We start from the raw sequence: 25,705 nt of genomic DNA, 5'->3' as shown, positions 1-25,705 counted from the left end.
CAGGCTGCGGGATGGGTAAGCATAAACAGAATGGAACTGCTGCAGCCCTTAAGCGCAGTGATGGTCTACAGACTTGTGTGCAGCATGAGCGTTGCCATGTTGAATGAATGGTGGTGGACCTGTATTGCTGCTGTTGGCATCATTTAACATAGTTACTACCAAAAGGAATTAACACCCCTCATAGAATAACGTACGAAATGTTACAGCCGTGCTTCAGTTCTTTTTGTTTGCGAAACATAGACAAAATTCCTAGAATCTCTATCAGTGCTTTCGCGAGTTACTATGCTGGACATTTCTTTTGTGTCATTTTGAGCACACTGGCTTGAGCATGCTATAGCGACCAGTGACCCGTACCATTAGCGAAGCCAGCATGATCACGCCAACCCAAGTAGACAGGTTGCAAAGGATGTCATCCAAAACTTGCCAGGCAGGATTTTAGAGCATTAGCACTAATTAACGCGTTCCTCAGTTTCGCGCCGTCAGTGTCCGCAGCGCTACCTACATTGGCTGGCAGGTGGCAGAGTAGAAAGATGGAAATCCCCCTCTCTACTTTTAGAGGGGAGAGGGAAGACGATTGGAGGAAATGGGTGTCCTAGAGACTTGGGTGTATACTTCAACTGTGGGAGGCGGTTTGTTCGAAACCTGCCGCCAAAGAACGACAGGTACAAGCGTCCTCCAGCCCAGCGCCCTGCTTCTTTCTTGGCTGTCACACCACAGCTAATGCTCCAGCATTAGCATTACACACTCTTAACTGTCCCGAGATTTTTTTTTTATGATACCGCTAGTTGAATGTAGAGCACAAGTGTAAACAAACATACTCCATGAAGGCACCCTGGTCATGAAGGAAAATGCATCGCAATGCTCATAAACCACAGTAAATTTGTTCGTCATTCTGAACAATTCTAAAAGCAAATGGGCGATGTATGAAGTCATTTGTGTTGTCCTTTTAACGACTCCGCCATCTTTTACTCTCAGTGTGCATTCCAACCACTATACACTGCTGCTACATGGTAATGGGAGGTTGCATAGAGCGAGGCTTATTAAATGTCAACCAAAGGACTATAGACACCCAACTTTGTTGCGTGCTTTCTTCGTTCACATGATGTGTTAGACATTAGAATATACGGATCACAGTGGGGTTTTCACCTACAACCACTAAATACTGAATTTCTTCTCTTATGCTGTTCCAATTTCATCAACTGAACGATGGCTGCGACATGTAGTTGATGTTTAGGTCACGTGACGCATGAAATAACAGCAATATAAACGCTGATACGTAGTTTCAACTCACTACAGCACTTAAATCAGCCTGCTTCAAAAGTCAGAATTACAACAAACGACAAATTAGCAGTTATATTGCTGTTTTTTTTGTGCTTCACGTGACCGAAACATCAACTACACATCAAAGCCATCATTCGGTTAATGATACCGAAACCAAGACTGTGACAAGAAAATCAATGAAAAATTATGCAGCGGTCCTAAGCGAATACCACAGTGGTGTTCTATGTATACCAATGTCTAGAGTGTCATTTGAAAGAAAACATGCACGCAATAATTTCGAGTATGAAGACTTCTAAGGTTACTGAATTACAACAAAAAAAATTGACAGCATCCTCTTTGAGCACCATTTGCTTGAAAATTGCTCATTTTACTGAGAATCCTCATGCCGACACGGAAAGAATAATCGCAGAGAGACGCAAGACTGCTTACGAGTGGGAATTCGAAAGCATTACTGTCCCAGAGTTCGTTGACACTCACCCACACCCACATGCGTGCCTATGACACCGCCCGGAACGCTGTACGACAAGTTTGCTTCAAAATTTTGTTTTTGAGGAAAGGAAATGGCGCAGTCTCCTCTCACACCTCAGTGGACACCTCAGAGGTGCCTTCAGGGAAGAGGTAGAGTCTGGGAAGGCATACAATTGAAGGTGCATATGTCGTCAGTTCGAATCCCTGTCGCAAGCTAGCCTCCAAATTGACTAGCACATGTAAGCTACATGCAATGAGAAATCACATGGCACCACCCGGAATGCTGTACGACAAATGGTTGCTCACAATTTTGGTACAAACATAGTCGGGCAAAACTGGTGCCACATTGAGGTCAACCAAAGGAGGTATATATAGACGAATGACATGTATACGACTGAATTGCTAGGCTTGCTATGTGCGTCCTACGGCTACTTGATGTCATCCTATTTCTCTTGCAATCGCAGGAATTCTCTGTACCATCTGCGAGTACACACACTAAGACATGCCAGCGACCTTTCTCGTAATGGGACTAGTCACGCTTTCGCTTTAAAAGACAGGCAAAAGAAAAAAAGAGACAGACCAAGGATGTAGCGAATGCACGCCCATACAAAGTTTATGTGGAAGGACAGACAAAGCGCTGGAGGTAAGGGGTGGCCGAGGCTAACATCGGACGACAGCAGTTAAAATTAGGAGGCATCTGCATTGCACTAAGTACGACATGAATGTTTACTTTGCAATCTTTTAATATGCAAGCTAGGGGTGGCCGAGGCTAACATCGGACGACAGCAGTTAAAATTAGGAGGCATCTGCATTGCACTAAGTACGACATGAATGTTTACTTTGCAATCTTTTAATATGCAAGCTGCAAGTCACAAGTATTTTCAGTGCCATCATTGCTGTATCATAATTTCAAGGCAAACTGGTTTTTTCAGCTACTTACACAAATTATACACCTCCTAAAATGGTTCCATGACAAAATCTTTACTTCCCATGACAATGGTATTTAAAACCACAAAAAAAAGGAATTCAAGCACGCACAAGATTGATTCATTTTGGCAGCTTGGTGTTTACTCAAAATGGTGCCAATTCATACTTTATTCAAATGGAGCTGTTTACCAGCTTGTATATGTGGGCACACCATGTGGGCACTTCTATCCACTGGGTTGTGCTTTTAGCTTGCAAGGAAAAAAAAAAGTATTTTCTGTTCAGTTTTTATATCTCCCTTCAGCACCTGCACACCAGAAACCTACCATTATTCACGAATGCAGGCAAGCACCATATCTTCTCCTTGTACATGTTACCATTCTCAGCAGTCGCCAACTTGTGCTGCTTTCACAACGTTGTCTACAGTCAGTGGACAGTTTAAAAAAGGCACCACTTCATTCAATGCATGTGCACATTCCACAGTTACGCTCACTTATGAATGGCTTGAAAACAAACAGCATTTTAAACACCAAGAGATAAAATAAGAAAACGAACAGAGAAACAGGCACACTTCAAGCAAACTGATTAAGTTAGACAGATGCATGTATGCATGTACATAGCAGGGTACGCTAGCTATCATCAGGCTCCAGGTTGATGTTGTTTCCAAACTTGTTGTACAGTTGCGACTTCAGCTCAGCCATGATGCCTTTAATAGTGCGGGTCTCCTCTTCGAGAACTGCGGTCCTTTCCTTATTCTGTGCTTTTGCTTGCTCTAGCATCTGTTGCGCCTCCTCAGAGTCCAGGTTGACAAATACCTCCCCCAGCTGATACGTGGTTCCAGCTAAGGAAAAGAGACAATATTGCTTGACTGCATGGAAAAACTATGCAACAGATGTCCACCAGAAACACCTTGCGTGGCAAGTCTGCAGTATGCCTATTTGTGGGCTATGCTCTACTAAAACAGTCAACAGACGTACTGCAAACAGTATCAAGTACCCCTGCACGAGCTTGGACGAAAACTTCAGAAATAGCCATGCCTCAATTTATCAAGTGCCATGACCATAACTTCACAACAAATTTATCGAATCAAATCAAATTACATTTTTCTTTGCACAAATTTAATTTAATTTTACATGTCTTGCTGAACCTGCCACATGTATGAGCATATAATGTAGGCCTTGTGTTATTAGGAACTACTCAGCCTACACTGTGAAATGCTTATTATGTGGTATTATGTTTTCCATCATTGATCCAAAACATTAGTAGGTGCTAAATGCCGTCAATCTATCTACGCTGCCACACAAGCCAATAAATGGCTTAGGCATGCCTAATCTGCATTTGTATTGTGAGGAGTAAAAAGAACTATATTAGCACGAAGGAAGCGAAATTTCTCTCTACTACAACTGCTTACACGCAGCCAGATATTACACCATAGACTGAAGTACAAGACAAACTGTGGTAGGCCTGACCAACAGCTGTTTTGGGGGCTTAACGTCCCAGAGCGACTCAGGCTATGAGGGACGCCGTAGTGAAGGGCTCCGGAAATTTCGACCACCTGGGGTTCTTTAACGTGCACTGACATCGCACAGTACACGGGCCCCTAGAATTTCGCCTCCATCGAAATTCAGCCGCCACGGCCGGGATCAAACCCGCGTCTTTCGGGCCAGCAGCCGAGCACCATAACCACTGAGCCACCGCGGCGACCAACAGCTGTTTTAAAGGGACACTTAAGACAACTCCATCCAATTATTGCTCTCAGTAAAAATTGATTCCCTGGCTCGTTAATGTTTGTCTAGCAGCTAAAAATGCATTTAAAAATGAGAAAATTAAATTAAATTTTCACACCACACGGCGCAAACTCGTGACATGCCCAGCAAAAAGGACCAGCTGCCAGCGTTTTGTTGAAGTGAATGGCAGTGTAACCTACCTTCTGGGATCAGTGCCCAAAAATTGGTGTTGATGCATGCAGTTTACTGTGACACCTGTATTTTGTTTCTTTTTCTTTTGTCTTCTCTAGTTAAATTCCATTTCTGGTGAGAGTAACCTCTCTATGGTTAGAATGCAGTACCCTATCAATACAGGCCAAACTTCACTTGTGTCTTCAGTGTCCCTTTAATGTTGCTAAGCGCTTCCCGGCTTCCCGCTTCCAGCTGAAGCTGCACAAGATATGAAACAACAAGCATGCATGATGATAAACCTTGCAGTATTTAGAAACTGGCCGTAACCTAGTTACCCAGTAAAATAAATTGAATTTCTGTTGCTGAGCCTCTGTTGAATAAACAAAGAGGGGACTGCTATAGTCCCAGTGCACACTGGAATTCTTACGAAGTATGAAAAATGCAAAACGTCCAAGCAGTAGAAAGCAACCAAAAAGGCATCCAAAGTGTATAAGGATATGGTATAGGGATGTCATCTTCAACTATAAGGATTTCATCCGCAGCATCTTCCAAGTTACGTAGCTCTTTCTGCAAAGAGAAAATAATTTCAATAGTAAGTGGTTCGCTATGGTACTTCAAACAGCAAAGCAGGTAGTACAAATATTCAGACATCTTTCCCTATCAGCAGTCGCGAACAATGGAATGCCACAATGGCATGGCAATTCTAGCCTAAAAATGTGTTAAATTGACTTCCAACTTCAGTTCATAAGGAGCCTGCCTAAAAAGTAATGGCCCACACTTCTTTTATCTCATCGCGACAAAGATAGTAAACATTTCCCCGTTGCAACATTTATGTCTTCAGTGGATATTACTGTAACTACGTCAATACTGAACAGGGGATACTTTTTTCCACCTCATGAAAATGCTGTCTGCTCCTGGAACACATAAAAAACAATGGGTTATGATTGAATTCAGTACCGAACAAGAAAATGTGATAAAAACAAACAAAAACACAGATGTTGCTATGCATGGCAGCTGTGAAGTCGACAGGACTGCCCTCCAAAATCGGAGAAATGAAGCTGTGCGATTGGTCAACAAATTTTTTGTCGGAAAGTTCACTCTCGCCATTTTCTTGGATGCTGAACAGCGCAAACCTTTTTGATGTGATGCCAATGCATGGAACCATTAAACCAAATGCAAGCAACAAGATCCTTCGACCACTGAAAAATTCGCAGCACTGTGTGGCCCCACATGAATACAGAGGCAGTTTGCTTCAGCATGACAATACGGGCCCTTACCCTGGCTGGTAAACCCAGCAGGCAACTCCTATGTTTGCCTACACTGGGCTTGCTACCCAGTGTATACTATAATATCAATTAGGTACGTTCACATTTTCATTTTTTTGGGTCACTGCAGAATCCAGTGCACACCATAAGATTCAAGATGATGCCAGCAGAGTGATTTATGCAGTACGAACATGGTCATGACGCACAAGTGGGCCTAGTAGAGGGATGTAAGCATAACCTTGTTTGATAACTGCACAGCTGCAGCACTGATCAAGGATGATGCAAAGAAAAAAAAAAGGGTAAGCACAAGGCATGCAGTGACTTTCAATATGAAATTTATGCATTTTGAACAAATAGCATTGGACAGGATAAAAAACAGAAAAGGTTTGGTACCACTTTCTGGGCAACCCATCAGTGAAAAAATTTATGCCCTGAAAATATAAAGAAGCCTGAAATTCAGGTGTATTTAATAAACATTGGCAAACAGGGTTCACAAGAAATTTTTATGAAAATTCAAGGACTTATCAATGACAAGGATTTCAAGCACATCATGACATAGAAGTGAAAAAAGGTTGAAAAAAAATTTAATAATCACAGACCTCAAAAACCAAGCCCTTTTATGCCAAGAATATTTTCAGAGACGGTGTAGCTGCTTTTTTTTCTCTTCAGCATAAACTACTAGCCCTGACCAAAACTGTCAAATCATTCTTTGCTTCAACACTAATTATGAGAAGTGGTCAACCAACTTGAGCAGGCACTTCAAGGTTTCATGAGCAGTTCCTGCAATTCAATTTAAATTGTTTTTCTTCTGACGATTTTCTGTGTGCTAACTGCTTGTGTTCGTCATGGCATGACATATCTCTATCCTGCCTGACATACAGACACTTTCAGCTTCTTCTGTAAAGATACATTAAAAATGTCACCACAGCTTTTCATGGCAACAGATGATGCAATGAGCAACATGCACAACCTCTGCCATGCTCTCAACATCAAACCGCTTGTCAGCACTGAATCTACCTTTGACAAAGCTTGGTCGTGACTGTGCAGTAGGAGCAGCTTTCCTGCTTCCCACAATGCAGAGGGGAAAAAGTCGCGATTCATAAATAAGGGCACAAAAAAAGTGAACTGAGGTATCCTTGGTTCCTGGTAATTTTGTAACTCAATGTGAGAACCCTGACAGACATTGATCAACTGTGCACAGACCACATCCTTCTCGGCGAGAATGATAGTTTGCATCAATGATGCAATATGAAATTCAAGTTTCTCAAGGCATTTTTTCATTTTTAGTCTCTTCAGTAAAAGCAGGACAGCCTCAGTACCAGCATGAACTTATAGACTGTGCTTCTGCATACATTTCACCCACATAAAATTTTCAAAGCACTGTGGCTTGCAAGAATAAAAAAAAAGCCATTCCTTCTCAATTTTTCAAGGAATGCAAGGATCACTGCTAACTTCAAGAAAATTCAGGGGCTCTTGAAAGGCTTTTAATGAAACCCCAGATGTTAAATGGGCCCTTCGACGCCTTGCTGAAGCTTCACCGAATGTCTTCAGGACAAGACAAAATAAAACCAGAAGAGTGATAAATGGACTCAAATTTACCGCAAACAATGCTGCCACAAACATGCTTCTTAAGACAGTTCAAGCTCAGCAACATTTGCATGTGCTAAAGAAGGAAGAGGGAATTCGGTACTGCCTATAGACCTTTCCCGACCTATGTCATCAGCGCATGTGTTTCTGGCCTGGTGGGCAAAACATGCAACTTCTGGCAGCATGGCCCAGCAGGTGCAACACATACCGAGGTGGCTCTAATCGGGAGAAGAAAGGCTCCGAGGTGCACCTAGCCACCTCTAATCAGGAGAAAGGCGGTGGGGAAAAGCTCGACATATGCAGAACTAGTTCAAAAGGGCAAGTGGACGATTTCGCCCAGCAGGCCATGCCCCGGTGACGTCACAATGTTTATGCCAGGCGGAGGTCTATTGGGCCTAAGGAGACCCCGTGGTGCCCTCTCAGCAGTGCCTGCATGATGCTGGAAGGGGGATCACATGCTTCACTCTCCTGCTTTGCAATGCGTCTCAAGCCTTTTAGTTTTTGCGTTTATAGCTTTGTGGTCCTGCTTACACTCCACCTGAGACATAAACCTAGTTTTCGGCAACAAAGCACCTCACAGAGTGATTGAGCTGTTGCAGAATAGCCCCAGTCAGTTTTATCCGATGCTACAATGATGCAGTGACCAACAGTTCCCAGATGTTGACACATGTGCTGCTAAAATTATGGGCAACACTGAAGCTGCTATACCAGTAGTCAGAGGTAAGCAGTTAACAAGTGACTAAATCCCACTGAAAGATAATTTATAAGTGACAGGAACTGTGCAAAATGCCAAGTCATACTGATGCAGTACAAATCAAATGCAGGCTAGTTGGTTTCGGTATATGCTGGCAGATGCAGTGCTGTTCGACTGTTTCCTTGAATTATTTTAGAGTAGGCGACTGGGATAATAGGGACGATACCAGGTCTTGGATGACACGGAGCAATTTCTAAATGTTCTAACTGTGGAGGTGTGTTTCAGCCATCTCTTTCAGCATAGGTTGCTACCTGTCAAATACTTAAGAGTCAACTCCATGAACAAAACCACAAAATCCTGCTCCCCGAGATGCTTACTGCACACACGACAGCGTGCACTCACTTTTTTTGCCCATCTGAACAGAAATAAACATGGCTCTCGCAGCTTCCCACCTTCTGGATCGGAACTGAAGCTTGCACCAAGCTCTGTCGCGCAAGTCTGGCATTGAAGTACTAATGAACCACTGTAGCAGAAGCAAAAATAAGAGTGCCACTGCTACCGCTACAACACATGATCAAAATGTGCAATGCAAGAACTAGCTACTAACGAAAAATAAGAAAATAATGCGACCTGTGTCATTTAAGACACAGAAATTCTGTCGAGCACCCTCTGCTCCTACAGCACGAGGAGCCACAATGATGCCACCTGCGGCGCAAGATCAATGCTTCACACGGTGACAACTTTTTTTGGCAATGAAGGAAAGGCTACAGGGGTGAAATGTCCATAACTGTGTCATTTTGCCAAATAGTTTAGCCGCCTGATACACTCTCCCGTAGTAACTTCATTTTATCAATGGAGCAACTGGCGCCATTGACTGAAGCTTCTTGTAATTAGACGTATCATGCAAATTTCTTGTGTGAGACAGCATAATCTTACCGGTACTCACCTACGGGGCAGAAACGTGGAGGCTAACGAAAAGAGTTCAGCTTAAGTTAAGGAAAACGCAGCGAGCCATGGAAAGAAAAATGATAGGTGTAACGTTAAGAGATCGGAAGCGGGCAGAGTGGGTGAGGGAACAAACACGGGTTAATGACATCCTAGTCGAAATCAAGAGAAAGAAATGGGCTTGGGCAGGGCATGTAATGCGAAGGCAAGATAACCGCTGGTCCTTAAGGGTAACGGAGTGGGTTCCAAGAGAAAGTAAGCGTAGCAGGGGGCGGCAGGAGGTTAGGTGGGCGGATGAGATTAAGAAGTTTGCAGGCAAAGGGTGGATGCAGCTGGCAAAGGATAGGGTTAATTGGAGAGACTTGGGAGAGGCCTTTGCCCTGCAGTGGGTGTAGTAAGGCTGATGATGATGATGATGCAAATTTCTTGTAATCGAGAAAACTGCTTCTTCCTTGACTTTCAGCATTGAAAGTTGGCAGTTGTGTTAGAAATATGCTTTAAATAACGAATATTGACAATATACTATGGTTTAGGAAAAACTACTAGAGAGCATGTTTTGGTTCCATAGCTTTCTATCCATTGCCAGAAAAAATTACCGTGGAGTATAGCGCTGTTCGTTACAGTGGTGGAACTCGTGCCCAATACCACTGTATAATATTGCAACAGCCTGTAAAGCACTCACTGGCTGCTGATGTCCCACTGTAAATGAAGACCTGTATTTTCTGGATAAGCTTACATGATGAAAGCTGCAACACAGCGCGTCCACTGTCTTGTCAAAGACAGACTGGCACACTGCAAAGCTGGCTGTTCACTATGCACGAGAACCTGATTTACCACACGAAACGACCGGCAAATTGTCCAGGGTTACATAACCAAACTTCCATGGACTACCAAAGCTGTCAAGCTCGAAAAAAAAAAAAACAAGGATTACAAGAGTGACCGCAGTACCTTCAATTCAATTTCAATGGATGAGTACAGGCACTGATGTAGCATGGCAAGCTGCTTTATGAAGACATAAATCAGATAGAAATGCCTTCAAGAAAAATTAAGAGCTTACTTTGAACTTAGTAAAGACTGTATTACAACGAACCGTGTCACTAGTCTGAGATGTCCACAGTGACAAACTTGACCTGCCAAATGTGTCAGTTTGCCACGTGCAAAAGGTTCTTCAGGCCACACTTAATATTACTTTCCAAAAATGCATTTATATTTACGAAAAGAATACAATGAGGAGCAGTTTCCACAACATGTGACAGTCCTAGATCATTTAGAAGTCTGCAAAAAGTGCATATGCGATCTGAAAAGCTCAGTCACTTGAGTTAAATCAAACCTACAACTACATAGCTTTATGAGATTTCAAGTATTAAATGAACCCAATGCCATATCTCAATGGAATTCATAATGAATAGGGCTCTTCAACCGTCAATACATTTAAAGCATCGCACAGTTGTCGCCTACCTTCATTTCTAAGAAAATGAAAGGAACCCACACGCAAAAAATAACGTGCACATAAAGACAACTGCATTCGTTGTGTGTTGCACATTTTTTTTTATGTACACCTCCCACTTGTGCTATAGCTCAGAATGGAGCTGCAGTATGTAAAAATAAAAAATAACAGAACCTAATTTGTTATTTATGCACTGGTTGGCAGCAAATATTGACATCACCACCAGCCAGAAACCATGATAAGAAAGTGCCAATATCACAGCATGAGTGAACTGCTCTGTACTTCCTTTTACGCTTTGTGAGCCTTCCATATGTGCATTAATTGCAGCAAGAAAAGGGAGGCACTTCATGGTAACCCTTTACCTGCCAAGTTAATTCGAAAAAATGTACCAAAATTGCCAAAACTTTTTTTTTTTAAGTAGCCACTCCATTAATGTAATTTTGATTCTGAAAATATAGTACTTGACTGGTGTCTGGTTAGAATTAACACAAAAATTTAAAAAAGAAAAGGCTGCTCTTGAAGGCGGCTTTCCCTTGGTGCATGCCATAGCAATGGGTTACAACGTACTGAAATGCGCCGTATTTATTTGATCTCATACGCTGTAACACTCTGCAAAATGCATAGACGTTGCTTTGTCCTAACGCAAACAAGATTTCATTAGTATTTAACGTGCACTACCCAGCACGTCACCGACGTCATCTGAAAACGTCTCCAGCTCACAAGTCAGCATCACTGTCTGAAGCAAATTCTAAATTGTCAGCAACGCTGCTGTCAGAACTGCTCCAAGAAGCAGCTCTTTTTCTTGGGACATTGCCGCCACCGGCATTCTTCATGTCTTTATGATAGTGTTGTCAGGCGTAAAACATGCGCTAAAAGCACGAAACGCATTTTTTTCACGGAAAACTACTGCCCTCTGGTGTTAAAAATTGCAAGCAATGCAACTGCCAGCTGTAACTCGCCTTTGGCGGTGGGAGCAGCGCAACACTGGGCCGGACAAGTTTGACTCATCACTGGGGATTTTAGTACCATCTCCAATGATGAGTACAGCTCGAGGTTAAAGGGTCAAGGCAGTTTAGGGTTAAAAGTAAAACTAAACATGTGAAGCAATATTCTGGCACCACAAGAAACTGCAGGCCGGTAGCTTTTGCTATTAAACTATTATATAATGCCCAGAATATCACCTGCAATGCAGAGTGCAAAATGTTTGGCTTGGTTTACGGGGGTGTAACGTCCCAAAGTGACTCAGGCTATGAGGGACATCGTAGTAAAGGGTTCCGGAAATTTCAAACACCTGGGGTTCTTTAATGTGCACCGACACCAAACACTACACTAAGGTATCACTGCACTGGGTGATTTATGCGTCAGCACCCATTTCATTGCATTATTGGAGAAGGAACTCACATACTTGGCAGGACCTGTAAAAGGGCGATTGTCACTTTTCTTTCTTGCATGTGCACTGTACCCTTTTTCCGTCCATCATGCATCGACATGAACATATATGTGCAAAATTTCGACTGTTAAACGTAGTTGAGAGTTAGCGCCATGTGTATCCATTTTGTGCCTTTGTCCATGTCTTTTTTGCTGTTCTGCAAGAATATTTAACCAAACAAGGTTGAAGTGCCAGCTCCTAGAGATGCAGGAGACATGCTGAATTGACCCCACAGCAAAACAGCCTAAAATTTATGTGGCTGTAATGCTGCATTGGCAGGTGATGGAGCTGTTTTGAATTTCATTTACTTGACTTGCCTTCGTATTTGCATGCATTTTTATGATCCCTAGACAATCAGAATTATCAAAATTAGCTGAATCTTAAGTCAGCGGTAATGATATTTTCTTTAATAAACCTGCCAATTTTGCACAATTCTGCAAGAAAGGAACCATCAGTAATGAAAACCTATTAACTTTTATCAGACGTTTTCAATGCTTCCGTATCACGGGGTTACTAAGCGAATCATGTGCAAACGAAAAATGCTTACTGATGCCAAAACATACCTCTAGCTGTTTCATTTCTTCTGTTGCATCTTCAAGCCTGGCGTTTTGCCTCGCGAAATTGTTGATCATCTCCTGGTCCTTAGAAGTGACTTGCACATCGCCCTCCTGAAATGCAGAGGTCAACGCTCATCACACCATACCTCACACGTTTTTGACGGCACTGCGAATAAAACAGGCAGTTATAGATAAACCGTTCACTTGTGGCGGTAACCGACACCTAAGACCCGAGTGCATTCGTAACAAGGCGTTCGCAGTACGACGAATTAAATTTCTTCCCGTTTCTCCTAGCAAGTTTCCCAACACATGATATTTGAACTGGAACTCCAGAACCGCAGTTAGTGGCGAAAAATGAATTGACCCTGCGCAGCATGCTCTCTTTTTGTTTTCTTTTTCGTCACCGAGCATGCACGCTTCTCCATACGCGTGGGCGTGGGGCTGAGGGCGGGCGGAGTGCGACACGAATTTTCCGGTTTTTCGCCGTGTTCCCACTGTGCATGACCCTCGGGGCCAGTGTAAGACCCCGCAGCTCAGAGAGAGCGTAGATGCAGACTCTGAATCTGTCAAAATTCGACCAATAAGCAAGAGCAAGGCCCAACTTGGTTGTCTGAAATCGGAGCTAAGGAAGATCCCGTAAATTTCAGTAAGCAGACTGCACCTCACCAGCTTTTAGTGCACTCAAGCGCGACGCAATTCCACATGTAATATCACATGTGGTTACGGCACAGCTGAATACATGAGACAGAAACGTCAAGAGATCCATGCACGCGGCTCAGATTACTTTTTGGCAAGTTGTGAACAGAAATAAAATACATGCGCAACAAAAATAGCACGTTCCAAGACATAAGCACAGCTTATACACTTTCTTAGCCTCGAATAGCGAAGTAATACTGAAATAATCAATCTCTTAACCTCAGGACTCACAGGCTGCCGCCGCAATGAGGATGCCATCTTGAAGAAAGTTCTCGCCGCCGATTGAGCCGGCCGCCTGGTCGCCGCCTCAACCCACAGCTTTTTTTTTTTTAGGACCTCTAAACTAGAACGTAGCCGTACTTTTTATACATTTACTAACACTAATCAGCATTACTAACTTTAAAAGTTATTGAATTAAGTATTCACTTATCTTTCTTTAAGAAGGTTACAAAGGTTACAAAAGTATTCAACAGATGGCTCAGGCCGCAAGCGCGTGCGCGCATCGAGCTTAGCTTTTTCAGATGTTTGGCGGGGCCGTGATAGCTATGCTTGCGATTATGTATTAAAATAAGCAAGGAGTACGGTTCAAATGATGCGAGGTGATTATGAGCGTGTACAAGCAACAGATTTCATTTAAACTACACGGTAGACAGCAGTTGCCTCTTCCACAGTTTTTATTTTTTTCAGTGCGTGTGTGTATCGGGGCGGATGGTTACAACTTCTGTAATTACATACAAAATAGGACTCGCGGTAACTGCTTCAGTATTGAAACCTCATTAGAAGTGTGCAACACAAGAACAATTTTTCTGCTCTGCAAACTTGCCCTTATATGTTTTGGGTCAATGGAGGAAAGACTGTACATTTTGCACTATCTTCGCGCTCGTAGGTGCGGCGGCTCTTTGCTAAAGGCTCCTGTTGTGACGTCATACCTGGCGGTGTTCCGCTGGTTGCGCTCGTATGCAGCCGACGGAGAGACGCAGCGGGGAAGAATGGTGAAAGTTGGTGCTCTGCCTTTTGGCAGGTGCGCATGCGGGAGCATGTAACCTTGCAATGCTCTGTTTTGTTCATTGCTTCCGTGCGGCGGCGTTGTTCTGCAAGATCACAAAGTTCCGAATTTTCGTCGCAGCGGACGAGTAAAGTGGCCAACGGACGAACGAGGCAACAATGTACGACGACGAGCTGGCGAGCGACGCGACTCGGATACTGCAAGATCTGAGTCTGTTTGAGGTGCCGACCAGGGATCACTTGACTGCTGCGACGCCGAAGCGCACAGACACTTCTGCAGGCGAGGATTTTGAAAAGAAACGAGAAATATATGCTAATCTGAACAGCAAGTCTTATCCAGACTTTGCGCTGGCGGGTGATCACGACTATGGGCGCATTGTGTCTCGGGCGGCCACCTCTCAAGGCAGCTACGCTTCGGCGGATGTGCTGGGCAGTCCCCGACGATACCTTCCAACCAGCAGGCGTGCTTTGGGTGCAATCGAGAGCCTAGCCGACGGCAAAGAGTTGCCTGTATACGCCAGGATTGACCGTGCCAGCGTAATTGCCGCTTCTAAGTTCGCGACGCCCAAAGCACCGTGCACCGAAGTAGCCAGTGGAGTGCCGCCGCCCGATTATGCTCGGTGGGCTGCTTGCAAAACGAGACTGCCTGACAGCGCTCACTCGAGTCCACGCAGCAGCGTCAGTTCGTCTAGCCGAGACTCGCAGCACTCGAACAGCTCCGCCGGCGCTGCGCCCATCTACGAGAACGTGGCGGCCTTGCAGAGCCCTCGATCGTCGCTAAGTTCGCAGGACTCGAAGCCCCCGAGCCCACGGGCCAGCCACTGCGAACCACCGCCGTACCCGCATGGGAAGCCCCCTCCCGAGTACCCCATCTACGCCAATCTGGACGGCTCGTCACTGCAGCGCAACGGCCTGGTCAGGCCCTGCGCTCAGAAGCCGTCGTCGTACGCATCGAGCGTGCGTTACTCGACAGCAGGCAACAACAGCTTGTCCTGCTCGTATCCGATCGGCAAGCAGCAGCAGGTTTTCCAAATGAGGAGCCAGCCCTGCGAGAACGCCGCGGGACTTGCAGCGCGCAGCCCCCAGGCCGCCTGTCCGCAAGTTCCTCCGCAGGCGCCCTGCCCGCAGACACTGCCGCCGCCGCCCCCCTACCCGGGCTACAAGCCGAACACGCTAAACACTAAGACGCTGCTGCCGTACAACGTGACCCCGCCGCGGCCCAAAGGTCCCACCGAAGCCGAGAAGAAGATAGAGGCCCTCATGCGCCAGATCGAAGACGAGCTCGAGCAGAACCCGCCGGAGGGAGAGTTTTTCGGTGAGTAATCCGTGTCACGTCAGTCCGGAGCGCGCGATCGGTGACCAAAGCTTGAGTGCTCACTGACTACAGGACCTCGGTTGTCACTGAGCACCTCGCATTTGTTCAGAAACGCGCGAGCTGCCTCCCCTCTACGTGCCGACTGAGCATGGACCAGGTGTGTCAGCTGGCGGGCCATGCCCCATGGCTGCAGACAATGTGCAGTCTGACAGCACAATGTCTGCTCTTGCAGCACTGCATGAAGAACAAGCATGGTTTTCATTACGTGTAGGAACTAATGCTGCTGCAAAAATGGGTGTGAATTGACAAGAATGTTCCATGTCTTTGTGCTCTCGCACCTGATGTAGGGCACCACATTTCAGAGTGCACTTTGTTGTGCATGTGTTCTCACATTACCCACCCAAGCCGACCAGTTGATTGGTTGCATGTGGTAGTTAGTGCAGAGGATTGTGCAACTTATGTGCTTCTTACATCTCGGGCAGGCGTTTGTGAAATGTAGTCTGAAATGTTTGTCATGCATTACAGGGCAGTCACATTACATTTGCTGCAAATATGCAGCATGCAGGCATGTTCTGGAGCAGCTGTTGAGGCTAGACTTTTTTTTTTTATTGCTTACATTTCATGGCTTACTCTGAAAAGCCTAAAGACGAATTCAAATGCTGTGAAATCAATAGCAGTGTTCGCTTTCATTACTCTCTTGCGATAGCGACATTCCTCCCTTTTCAACTTTTTTTTATTATGTTGGAGCTTACACAGTTCAGAAGTATAATTTGCATACATTCTTGTGTGTTGACACTTCATTGGTAAAATTTCTGAATTCTGATTATAGCTCTATTTTTGTTTTTGAGCATCTTCAGCAGAGGCTAAATAGATAGAATCATAAAACTAAAACTTGAGTTGTGTGAGTATTATTTCTACCCCCAAACTGTCTTCGGATCAGGCTTCTACAAGCTTGCAATTTAATTTGATGTGGCTCAGACATAGCTGTCTTGTGAATTATAAAGTTAAGTATTCTTTATGCTGCTGATACTACTTGATGAGCATTAGGGTCTTATGTACTTGTTGCACCAAAACTAGGGTGCACAAAAACCATGTGACAAAAATATGGCATACTTGCACAGTAATATTTATGGCTTATCAGAACATCATGTCATGATATGTGTAGGCTAGTATTGTTCCCATCTAGTATTTGTCCTGATATACTTCTGCACTGCATCACATGTACCACCATTGCTCGATCACACCTCTGTCACATGGTTACTTTCAGTTGGCTGTCAAATCGAAGCCCTTCAGGGTTTTCAAACTCTGCCAAAATTGCAGCATTCGTTGCTCTTGAATGGAAAATTCGATTTCCATCAAAAGCTTCAGTGATCACAAACCAAGCACATGTGGCAACGCTGTCACCACTGATGGTTTTGCACATAAACATTCAGCACACAACTTTAATATGAAAGTTGAACTATTTAACGTCAGATGCCACTGTTTTTCATACTTTAGCAGCACTCATTCACTCAGCAAGACTGAGCTTCTGCTGACTGCTTTATTTCTGCAAAACATTATTTCTTGGAGTAATGTTTAATGATTGTGCATCTTTGTTTTTATTTTTAACTGCAAACACACTGTATCCAACAGGGCATGCTACCATCATTCAAAAAGCTACAAAACTTTGATAGAGTTTTGCACTTCTGTGTGGACTTGACACGTTACTGTCTTGAAGGCTATTGGCCCTGGCCGTGTGGCTGCACTCATTCGGTAGACTCATTGATAGACTGGTGGGTTTATTTTGAGATGCGTAGTACAGAAGCATCTTTTGCGATATCTCAGCATCCAATATATTTTGCTGCTGATAAAATGAGGTTGCTGATTCAGTTGTTGTCTATGTTCCATTTGGTGTTAACTGCAAAATTTTCATGTATCAAGGCTTCAGCATAGGCACAGAAGCCCAGATCAGTCTACATCAACTAGCAGCCCTAAGGAACTGTTCATTCTGCCATGGGGTGGTGTTTTTTGCAAAAGCTCAAATGCTAATGATATCAGTAATGGATGTCAAGATGAGACGTCTGTGTGAATATAGAAGATTTTGGAACGTAATGTGTGCACCTCAATATAATGCTCTTTTTACATTCGTGAGTGTCATGTATTGTTCATGGTAGTATTTGCACACTGAGTTTATGTTAAAGAACAATGGTATGACAGTCATTTTTTTTTTTAGATCATTTCAGCTGGACATTTAGTTGAAAATTCATATCTTATTTGAAGCAAATGTACATTTGTGGGCAAGAAGACCGATGAAATTAAAAGTATAAATTTTTTTCCTTTTCAAGTGGAACCGTGTGCATATCATTAAATGCATCTTCTGTTCCGGCACATATGTGTACGATGACAATGCTGTGTGATTTAGTACCAGGCAGTTTTCTTCATTATTACACACCCCATTTGTCTGTGCTTGGATGTGAACAGACACATCCTTCACGAGATGATTCAGTGCAAGTTTGAAGCTTCACAAGGGCACTTAGTTCGTTTTTTTTTTTTTGCCGTTGCTAAATGATCCAACACTTCTATGCTTTATCTTTTTAACATGGGTAGCTCATGCAGGCAATGGTGCCTTTGGCTAATAATTTGGCACAGCATAATTTAAAAAGGCATGTGGAAAAGGTGTATGCTGTTTTTTTTCTACTGTAGGTGTGTGTGGAGACAGAAGAACAGACTAGGAATATTTCTGGCCTAATAATAGGAAGTTTTCTTGTATGACATCGGTGTTTTCAAATACTGTGGTGCCAGTGCCCGTACTTGTAGCTTGCTGCTGCCGCATTGCTATTGAGACCTATTTTGTTGCTGCTTATCACAGATCGCAATCACTTTTATAGGGAGCTGCTAAGCAGACAGAAGCAGTGCTGAAGAGCAGTTCAGTGGTAGCCATCAAGCTGATACCACAGACCCTGATGTCCAGATACCGTAGGCAGACTCACTGATTAATTATCTCAATGAAATCAAGCTCAGGGGCAATATGTTGGCTCTGTAAAGTTGCTCAGCTGCAGTGATAAATGCCCTGAAAGCCTTTTCTCAGGGACACTGTGCTGTACAAAGCAAGGCTGTGCCTCGTTCTGGTTTGACTATGTGTAAAAATTGGTGCAGTGGGCCACAAGTTTGTTCTCTTATACCATAGTTACATATCTTCCTATGCTTGCTTCATGACATACATACTGTCAGTACAAAAGAATTGCGAACAATAGAACTGAAATGCCAATACTAAAACATAAACATATTAGTTCCTGGAGAGGAAATACTAGTGAATTAACACTTCTAAAGGACATTCTTCATACCTTTGAAGTGAGATTAATATGCATTGGTATTGAGCTTCCCCTGGCTAACATCTCATTTTTCTGTTTGTGTTTCAGTTCGCATTTCATTTGTTTCTAATAGTAGAGAGAATGAGTTAAGAGCCTGCAGTAATTTAGCACACTTCCATAGCCTGATATTCTAATTTAGTATATGGCTGTATGGTAAACATTTATGACATGCTTGTTTGAGAGCAGTATACTTTGGAGGTCTTAGATGCTGGGAGAGTAATGCAGAGTTTCTTGTCGTATTTAGAAACTGTACTAGGCGTCGCAAAAATTATTACCTTTAACTTATGCCTCAGTGGTCTGCAAGTTTGTATGCACATGCATGATTTCTGTCCTGTTCAGTTATGATGGAATGCATCTTGGTTGTGGACTTCGTGGCTGTAGCCATGGCTTCTTGCGAGACGTAGTTGAGCAGTTGCCTTCATGTCCTGACTTGTGTGGATTTTTGCTGCTTATGTATCCTCACTTGCAAGCTGTAATAACTTCGGGTTAACATTTAGATTGTTGCAGTTAACAAAATTCTATTTTTGTCAAAAAGTTTCTCCACACACACCACCTGTCACCTGATGTCAGTCAAACTGTGGGGCTTGACTTCACTCCTGATATTCTGAAGCTTTCATCTGTCCGGTAAAGTTCTGGAATGCTGCAGTGTTCTAAGAAAATGCAGTGCTCAGCTCAGTGTCAGCTTAGGATAGATGAGAGTCAGTTCTTTTAATTTGTATATGCTGTGTATGGAATGGCTGCTATCAGCCTATCATACCTCACATCCTTGAAAAAGAAAAGCGCATTGCTGATGTACTTCTACTTTTAAATGCATTTAATAAGAACAACTCGGGTCAATATCATATGTGTATACTTCATTGGAGATGTGCATGCTTATGCAGAAAGGTTCTAATGAACTTTCACTGACTAGTTCATCACAGATCCAAAGCAGTTTAATAAGATCAATTAAATAAAGATGGGAACTCATTAAGTACAAAATGCAGATTGGGGACATTAGCCTATATGTGGCATGTTCCATTGTGCAAGAAATTGCTGTTGGGTGTTTTCTAACGATTGTGAGGGAATTTCTTTAAATTATTGTAACTAGATATTCGTCATAAAAAGCTTCATTGACCCTTTCTGTGGCCATAGGTATGAACTTAACCAGTTGCAGCATGTGACAGTTGATGTTGAAGCAGCCTGTAATATTCAGAAGGTAACATATGTCGGCAGAATCTGTACTCTTCACCACTTAAATAGTAACTGATCACCCTGCATACATTGTCGTTCTGTTGCATGCTTTCTGATGCAGAATGCATTGGCATTCACTGACAAAACATATTTCTTTGGCTCCTTGCAGGGCACTAATTTATTAATGTTTTTCTGGCCTGACTGGTGCAGGTTTTGTGCAAAATGTTTTGCTAGTCTTGCTCCCATTCGGCTTTTTTATCACTTGGTATCTCATTCAAATGCATAGCACTGCAGGGGTGCACTTTGTGCATGAATGTTGCCGTAAGCTTTGGCAGGTTTTCTGGCTTCTGCCTCATGCAGAGAGCATGTGAAGAAACCAAGCTTTGCTTTCAGCAACCTTACTGCAAACAGAAGTGCTTATGCTGTCGCTGCAGTGGGGATGAGCTAGGAAGCATTGTTTCATTTCTAAGCTAGCAAGTCACCTCCTTGGTAAATCTTATACGTTCTTTCATTGCTTCTGTCACAAATAAAAAACAAAGATTAGGTTTTAGGTTTTAAGATGTTTAACATCCCAAAGCGACTCTGGCTATGAGGGATGCGTAGTAGAGGGCTATGGATAATTTCAACCTCCTGGGGTTTTTATGTGCACTGACATCGCATAGTATGTGGGCCTCTAGCATTTTGCGTCCATTGAAACGTGAGTGCTGTGACTGAAATTGAACCCAGGTCGTTCAGGTCAGAAACTGAGCACCATAACCACTGAGCCAAAAAGTAACAAAAAGATAACAACAAAAATACTGTGCGCACACTGAATTGCAGCATTGGACAACTGGGAGAGCACTTGTGTGCACTCAACTGATGCTATTTCTTAGCTGTCACATGGTATTTGGCATGTTTATGGTACTACTTTGTGCCCAAGTTCCAGCAAGATTCTGAGCAGCTTTATTCCATCTTAGACTGCAAGGTGGCATGTCTCTTTCTGAACTGAAAATGTGCAATGTATGTACAATAGCCAAAGATGTGTGAGTAATTCATTGCTCTATTTAAAAAATAATTCCAGAAGAGGCTGAAAACATTTTTTACCAAAGTGTTCAGCGAAACACTGGTAACACTTGACATGTGCTTGAGAGAAAGCCCCATTGTGCTGTATGTGTTTGATAGTGAGGTTTTTACTTCGCGTGCAGTATAATACTTGTTAAACGGGCACCGGGGACTAATTTAGGTCGGCTTTTATTTGTGATAACCCTGGTCTAAAGACAGGGAGGTTACTTTCACCGAAAAAGGGGCTGTTGTAGGCTAGAAAGGCTAAAAAATGAAATACACCTTCACCAGCCGTTTTCACAACAAGAAAACTGCGATGACATCAGTTTTCTCTCATGGATCTCTGAGGTTAGGCTACACCACCATTCACTTCCAAATGGCGATCACAGAGTCCTTGTTGGCCTTGACGTCTGGAATTGACTGGCAGGAGGAAAAAATGTTCTGTGTTTTAAACCCAAATTTCTCGGCAACAAATGTGTCCATTGTTGAAAAAAAAAAAAAAACACCAGCGTAGCCAAAGGCGCCAACAATCGATTTCTACCAAGAAAAAAAAAAATATGTGGCGTTGTCCTCAGTGACCCTTAAGTGCGTATTGACGCCGCGCGCGCGCCTGGGTTTGTGCATCAGTAGATGGCCGATAACATCTGTCCTTGTTCTGGAGTGTGATGCCGGCGAGTTTCGCATTCTTTCCAGTATCGCGTGGCCCGTTTGGCTATCGCGCATCACCGGATGCGACGGTGTTTGAACCGTGCGCGCCAGCACCGCGCGTTTTCCCGATTATGCAGTCGCAGCCCTTTGTTGGCTTATCCGCAGAAAGAGTGTGCTATGGGATGGGTGAATAGAAAGGGGGGGGGGGGGGGGAGCTTCGTTTGTTTGGCGTAACTGGGGGCTAGCGACACGTGTGCGCGCCGCCGACGCCACCTTTCTCGGTGCTCGGTTTCTCGGCGTCGTCTCTGCTTCTCTCCGCATAGCGGTGGGCTCCCGCGATGTCGTCCTCTCAAGTGGACTCTCGTTCGTGGCTGGTCTGACGAGAAGGACGTTATCGAAAAGCGAGAAGACCTAGTAATCACCTTAACGGGTCTACGAGGGTTGGTGGTGGAGGGAGCAGCAGGCGTGTGCCGCACAACCAGGCCCTGCTGTTCCACGACGGGTGTCTGTCTGCTGAAATATGCAAAAACAAAAAAAAAGTTTAAACCCTCACCGCTCTGCGCTGCGTGTAGACATTCCCCGTGGCGTGGGAATTGGCTGCCCAGCTCTAGCGACCCCGCGCCCTCTCTCCAACCTTCCCCATTCACCCCTCGGCACCCCTAGTCCTGACAATGGACAGCCCACTCTCCATGGCGTGGGGACAAAGGACCACCGTCTCCCCTTTCCTGCCTAGCCTCTGCTGCATTGACATCAAGAGTAAGCGGATCAGCCAGGCTTTCGCCGCGCTTTCAGGGCCCAAGGATGACGGCCGCTATGACGTCGATGCAAAACACGTGCTATACTGTTTGTAACTATGCTTCTGCACTCGGTGCTCTTGCGTCGATCTCGATTTTCCTCTCCTGTAATTCCGTAATCGTAGAATCTTGGAGCACGTCAAAGAAAACCAAAATGAAACATGGCTCGTGTGTCGGCGTGGTGTGTCAAGGTCAGGGGTGAACAAACCAGTTTTTGTTTTGTTGGTATTTTCTCTAATATTCATCGGTGCGGCCCAGTGTCACTAGCTGCGCGAGACTGCGGCAAGTTTATCAGCAGTGCGCAAGAACCAGCTCGTCTGGTCGCATGCATCTGCCTCGAGATCGACGCTTGGGAAGCGGGCTGTAGCGGCGAGTGCAAAGGAGGACGAAATGGGGTGACGTCGCAACAAGCGGCGCGGCTCCCGCTACGCCTCGGCCTGACGGCATTATGGCAGCGGTGTGACGTGCGCGTCAAGTTCATTGTTCATGATCAGGCGCCAGTTCTAAACCGGAAAATATGGTAGACAGTTTTCTGTGCCTGTCAGCAGCCAGCGCACCGCGATAAGCTACGAGAAGCAGTCTAGGCGCGGTGCTAAGCTAGTGCTGACGGCGCGGAGTGTCGGGGAAGACTTAGTAGGAACCACGTTTAAGTGGAACTGTTCTGTAGCCTCGCCAACAGTAGTGCCTGTGGGGCCTGGTGTAACGTCTCTGATGAAGGTGAACAGTGGTCGCAACGTGGTACCTTACGCAGTGCAGGTACCGAGGCGCGTTGTTTAGTCCTAGTCCGTTCATCTCATCTGTGAAGTACCTCGTTATTGCTGGTATTTGGCGCAGCTGTCGGCGAAGCCCAGATATAGCCTCCTACGTTTAGAATCCTCCTCGTCGGCATCAGCGCCGAACGAGCCCTGCTGGCGTGTCTCCTCAAGTGCCGATCGCGTGCTCTGTTCCGAGCACGCGATCGCGCTTTTTCTCGCGTGCCCCCGCCGGGAACGCGCGCAAGCAAAGCTCAGCGGGCCAACTGAATGACGCCCGAAGCAAGGTCGCGGCGCGGCAGACATTTCTGTCGTCCGTTATTCTGCTGCGGCCATTGTGGCCCAAGGGCGGTGCACCAGTGAGCGAGCGCTTACCAAGCCGTGGCCGTTTCCGGGCGGCGGTTGTTTTGTCTCCAACGCTGCCGTGCAGGTGGGCTACGGTCGCCTGGACCGTCGCACGCGCGGGCTGTCGCGAAAGGCTTTCCTCGAAGGGATCGCTGGAAGTTTGCCGCTGGAAAGGCCCGGCCTTCTTTTCCTCGTGAGCCGAGCGCTAATTTTAATGGCATCTGCACGACGCTGTTGGTATTACTCTTCTCAGCTTCGCTCTGTTGAGGGCCGCGGGGTAGAGCACTTGCCCAAGCCTGGTCCAATAGCGGAAGAAGAAAAGAATATTCAAACACATTCCCGTAGACGCATTGCAAATGCGGTGGGCAGCCGATGTCCGGCATGCGCCCCCGCGTCAAATTCGGAGGCAGACGCCGACGAAAGCAGCCTGCCCTTCATGGCCGAATCAGCGCTTGCCGAACCCGCTCCGTCGACTGAGCCGCAAGCCGGGGTAAACCCGTTTTTCTCCGGCGACCGTGCTTAGCTTGCGTCACGGGCCTACCGTAACCGAGCGCTCCGAGGCACCGCGCTGTCGGCCGTCTGAGCACATCCCGACCCTCACGGCGTGGTTCAGACAGTGTGAAACAGTTCTGCTTTCCTCACAACCAAAGCCCTCCTGCGCGGCTGCCAACCGCCCCGCGTATCGTCTACGCCTGCCTGCGCTCCGCACTGCTGCGACAAGTAGCGCATCGCATCGACTTTCGAACGGATCGCATCCATGTGAACGGAAGCAGTGCACTATGGGAAAGCGCATCACATCAGTGCGCCAGGTGGGCGGCCACATTTTGGGTGCATGTCAGCGGTGAACGCCGCATGGAGTGTGTGGAAGAGAGCGGCATCGTGCGACAGTTGGCACCACCGACTCGACTCGACGCGTTTTCTCCCTTATTCGTCGACTGCGCCTCTGATGGGCGACGCCACCTTGAAGCGAGAGGCGGTGTACTACATGTAAACGTTGGCTCATCGAATCGCTTTGATGCGCCAGCGTACGCGATGTGCTGCTGTCGCATTCATGCGAACGCGGCTTGCAGCTGAGTTCCCCTTGGCCCCGCCTCCTTCCCCTGCACAGCTTGCGTAATGTGCGAAGCCATATTTTGCGACGCGATGGGGATATTGGTCCGCGGCTATAGAATGTGGCCACAAACAATGATCGGAAGCAGGCGTGGCGTACTGAACAGTGGTTTGACACATTATTCACCGTACTAAAATGCATACGCAACGCGCGCTGAACATCGCCGGTACCTGTTGGCAAGCCAGGCTAAATGTGGCGTTCTCACGCCGGCGGCCCAGCTGCGTCGATTTGGCCGATATCACCCAAGCCTTTGTGTCGCCTCCATTGAAGCAGTAATAACAATAATTCACAGAGCATCAGGCTAAAACGCGAGTCATCAGTTCAGTCTCGCTGTCTTCCCTGCATATGTTCGCGCCTCGAGCTCAGGGCGAGCGTTGTGAGTGAGGCCCGTAACATTCCGCAGCATGCTGATGTGGTTGACGGCGCATAGTGTCGCCTTCGATCGCAGCCCCCGGAAGGGATCCCGATGTCGCGGTCGGAGTAGTGTGCATACCGGCCACTTAGAGCAGCCTTTCACATCGGCCGTTAGGGTGAAGGTGCCTCGAGGCTTACAGAAATTCGGGCGACTCAAACTTTATCGTCGCTTTTCCCCGAAGGCCGAGGTTTGCATAGCTGGCCGATCGGCCGAATGGGCCGTTCCAGCCATGCGGTGCAGGCCGCTCGCCTGTATGCTCGCGAGAACCCGCCATTGTATAGTTTGCACTGGGCGGCCTTCAGACAGGAGTCGGATGCTCTGCCGCGCGAAGAATCAGGGGCGCTCCACTGTCGTGATTCTTCCCTGTTCATCCAGAGCGCTTCTCCAAACACGAGCGGGCTCCCCCCCCCATCTGAAAATCAGCCCCTGCCTTCTGGACGCCTTGTCGTTGCGGCGTCTGAAGCTACGCGACAGTACTGAAATGATTTTTCACGCCATGGCACGCGTCTCGCACTCGGTGTTGTCTGGAGGCATAACGTGACCGGTGATCAGGCATTTCGTGAGACCC

The 25,705-nt window shown here is 45.7% G+C and overlaps 2 protein-coding genes across 3 annotated transcripts in view; one reads left to right on the top strand and one right to left on the bottom strand.

Annotated features, from left to right (window-relative positions):
- Positions 1 to 3,258: 3,258 nt before the first annotated feature.
- Pfdn4 (prefoldin subunit 4) lies at positions 3,259 to 13,561 on the bottom strand. Of its 2 annotated transcripts, none has more exons than XM_077646733.1 (4): positions 13,423 to 13,561; positions 12,502 to 12,606; positions 5,072 to 5,138; positions 3,259 to 3,505 (listed from the first exon to the last, which is right to left on the bottom strand). In XM_077646733.1, exons 1-4 carry the CDS (start codon positions 13,447 to 13,449, stop codon positions 3,303 to 3,305), a joined length of 402 nt encoding a protein of 133 aa, XP_077502859.1. In that variant the 5' UTR covers positions 13,450 to 13,561; the 3' UTR covers positions 3,259 to 3,302. The 2 variants fall into 2 exon arrangements, with proteins under 2 accessions (XP_077502859.1, XP_077502858.1); XM_077646732.1 differs by having other exon boundaries at positions 13,411 to 13,520.
- Positions 13,562 to 14,128: 567 nt separating this feature from the next.
- The window catches only part of jub (LIM domain-containing protein jub), an 81,514-nt gene continuing 69,937 nt past the window's right edge, over positions 14,129 to 25,705 (top strand). Inside the window, exon 1 of the mRNA XM_077646731.1 lies at positions 14,129 to 15,511. Coding sequence (XP_077502857.1) covers positions 14,356 to 15,511 — 1,156 coding nt within the window. The 5' untranslated portion in view covers positions 14,129 to 14,355. The remainder of the gene's footprint in view (positions 15,512 to 25,705) is intronic.

The sequence above is a fragment of the Amblyomma americanum genome, chromosome 1 (genome assembly GCF_052857255.1).
Source record: "Amblyomma americanum isolate KBUSLIRL-KWMA chromosome 1, ASM5285725v1, whole genome shotgun sequence".
NCBI lineage: Eukaryota > Metazoa > Arthropoda > Arachnida > Ixodida > Ixodidae > Amblyomma > Amblyomma americanum.
This window is presented reverse-complemented; position numbering and strand designations above follow the sequence as displayed.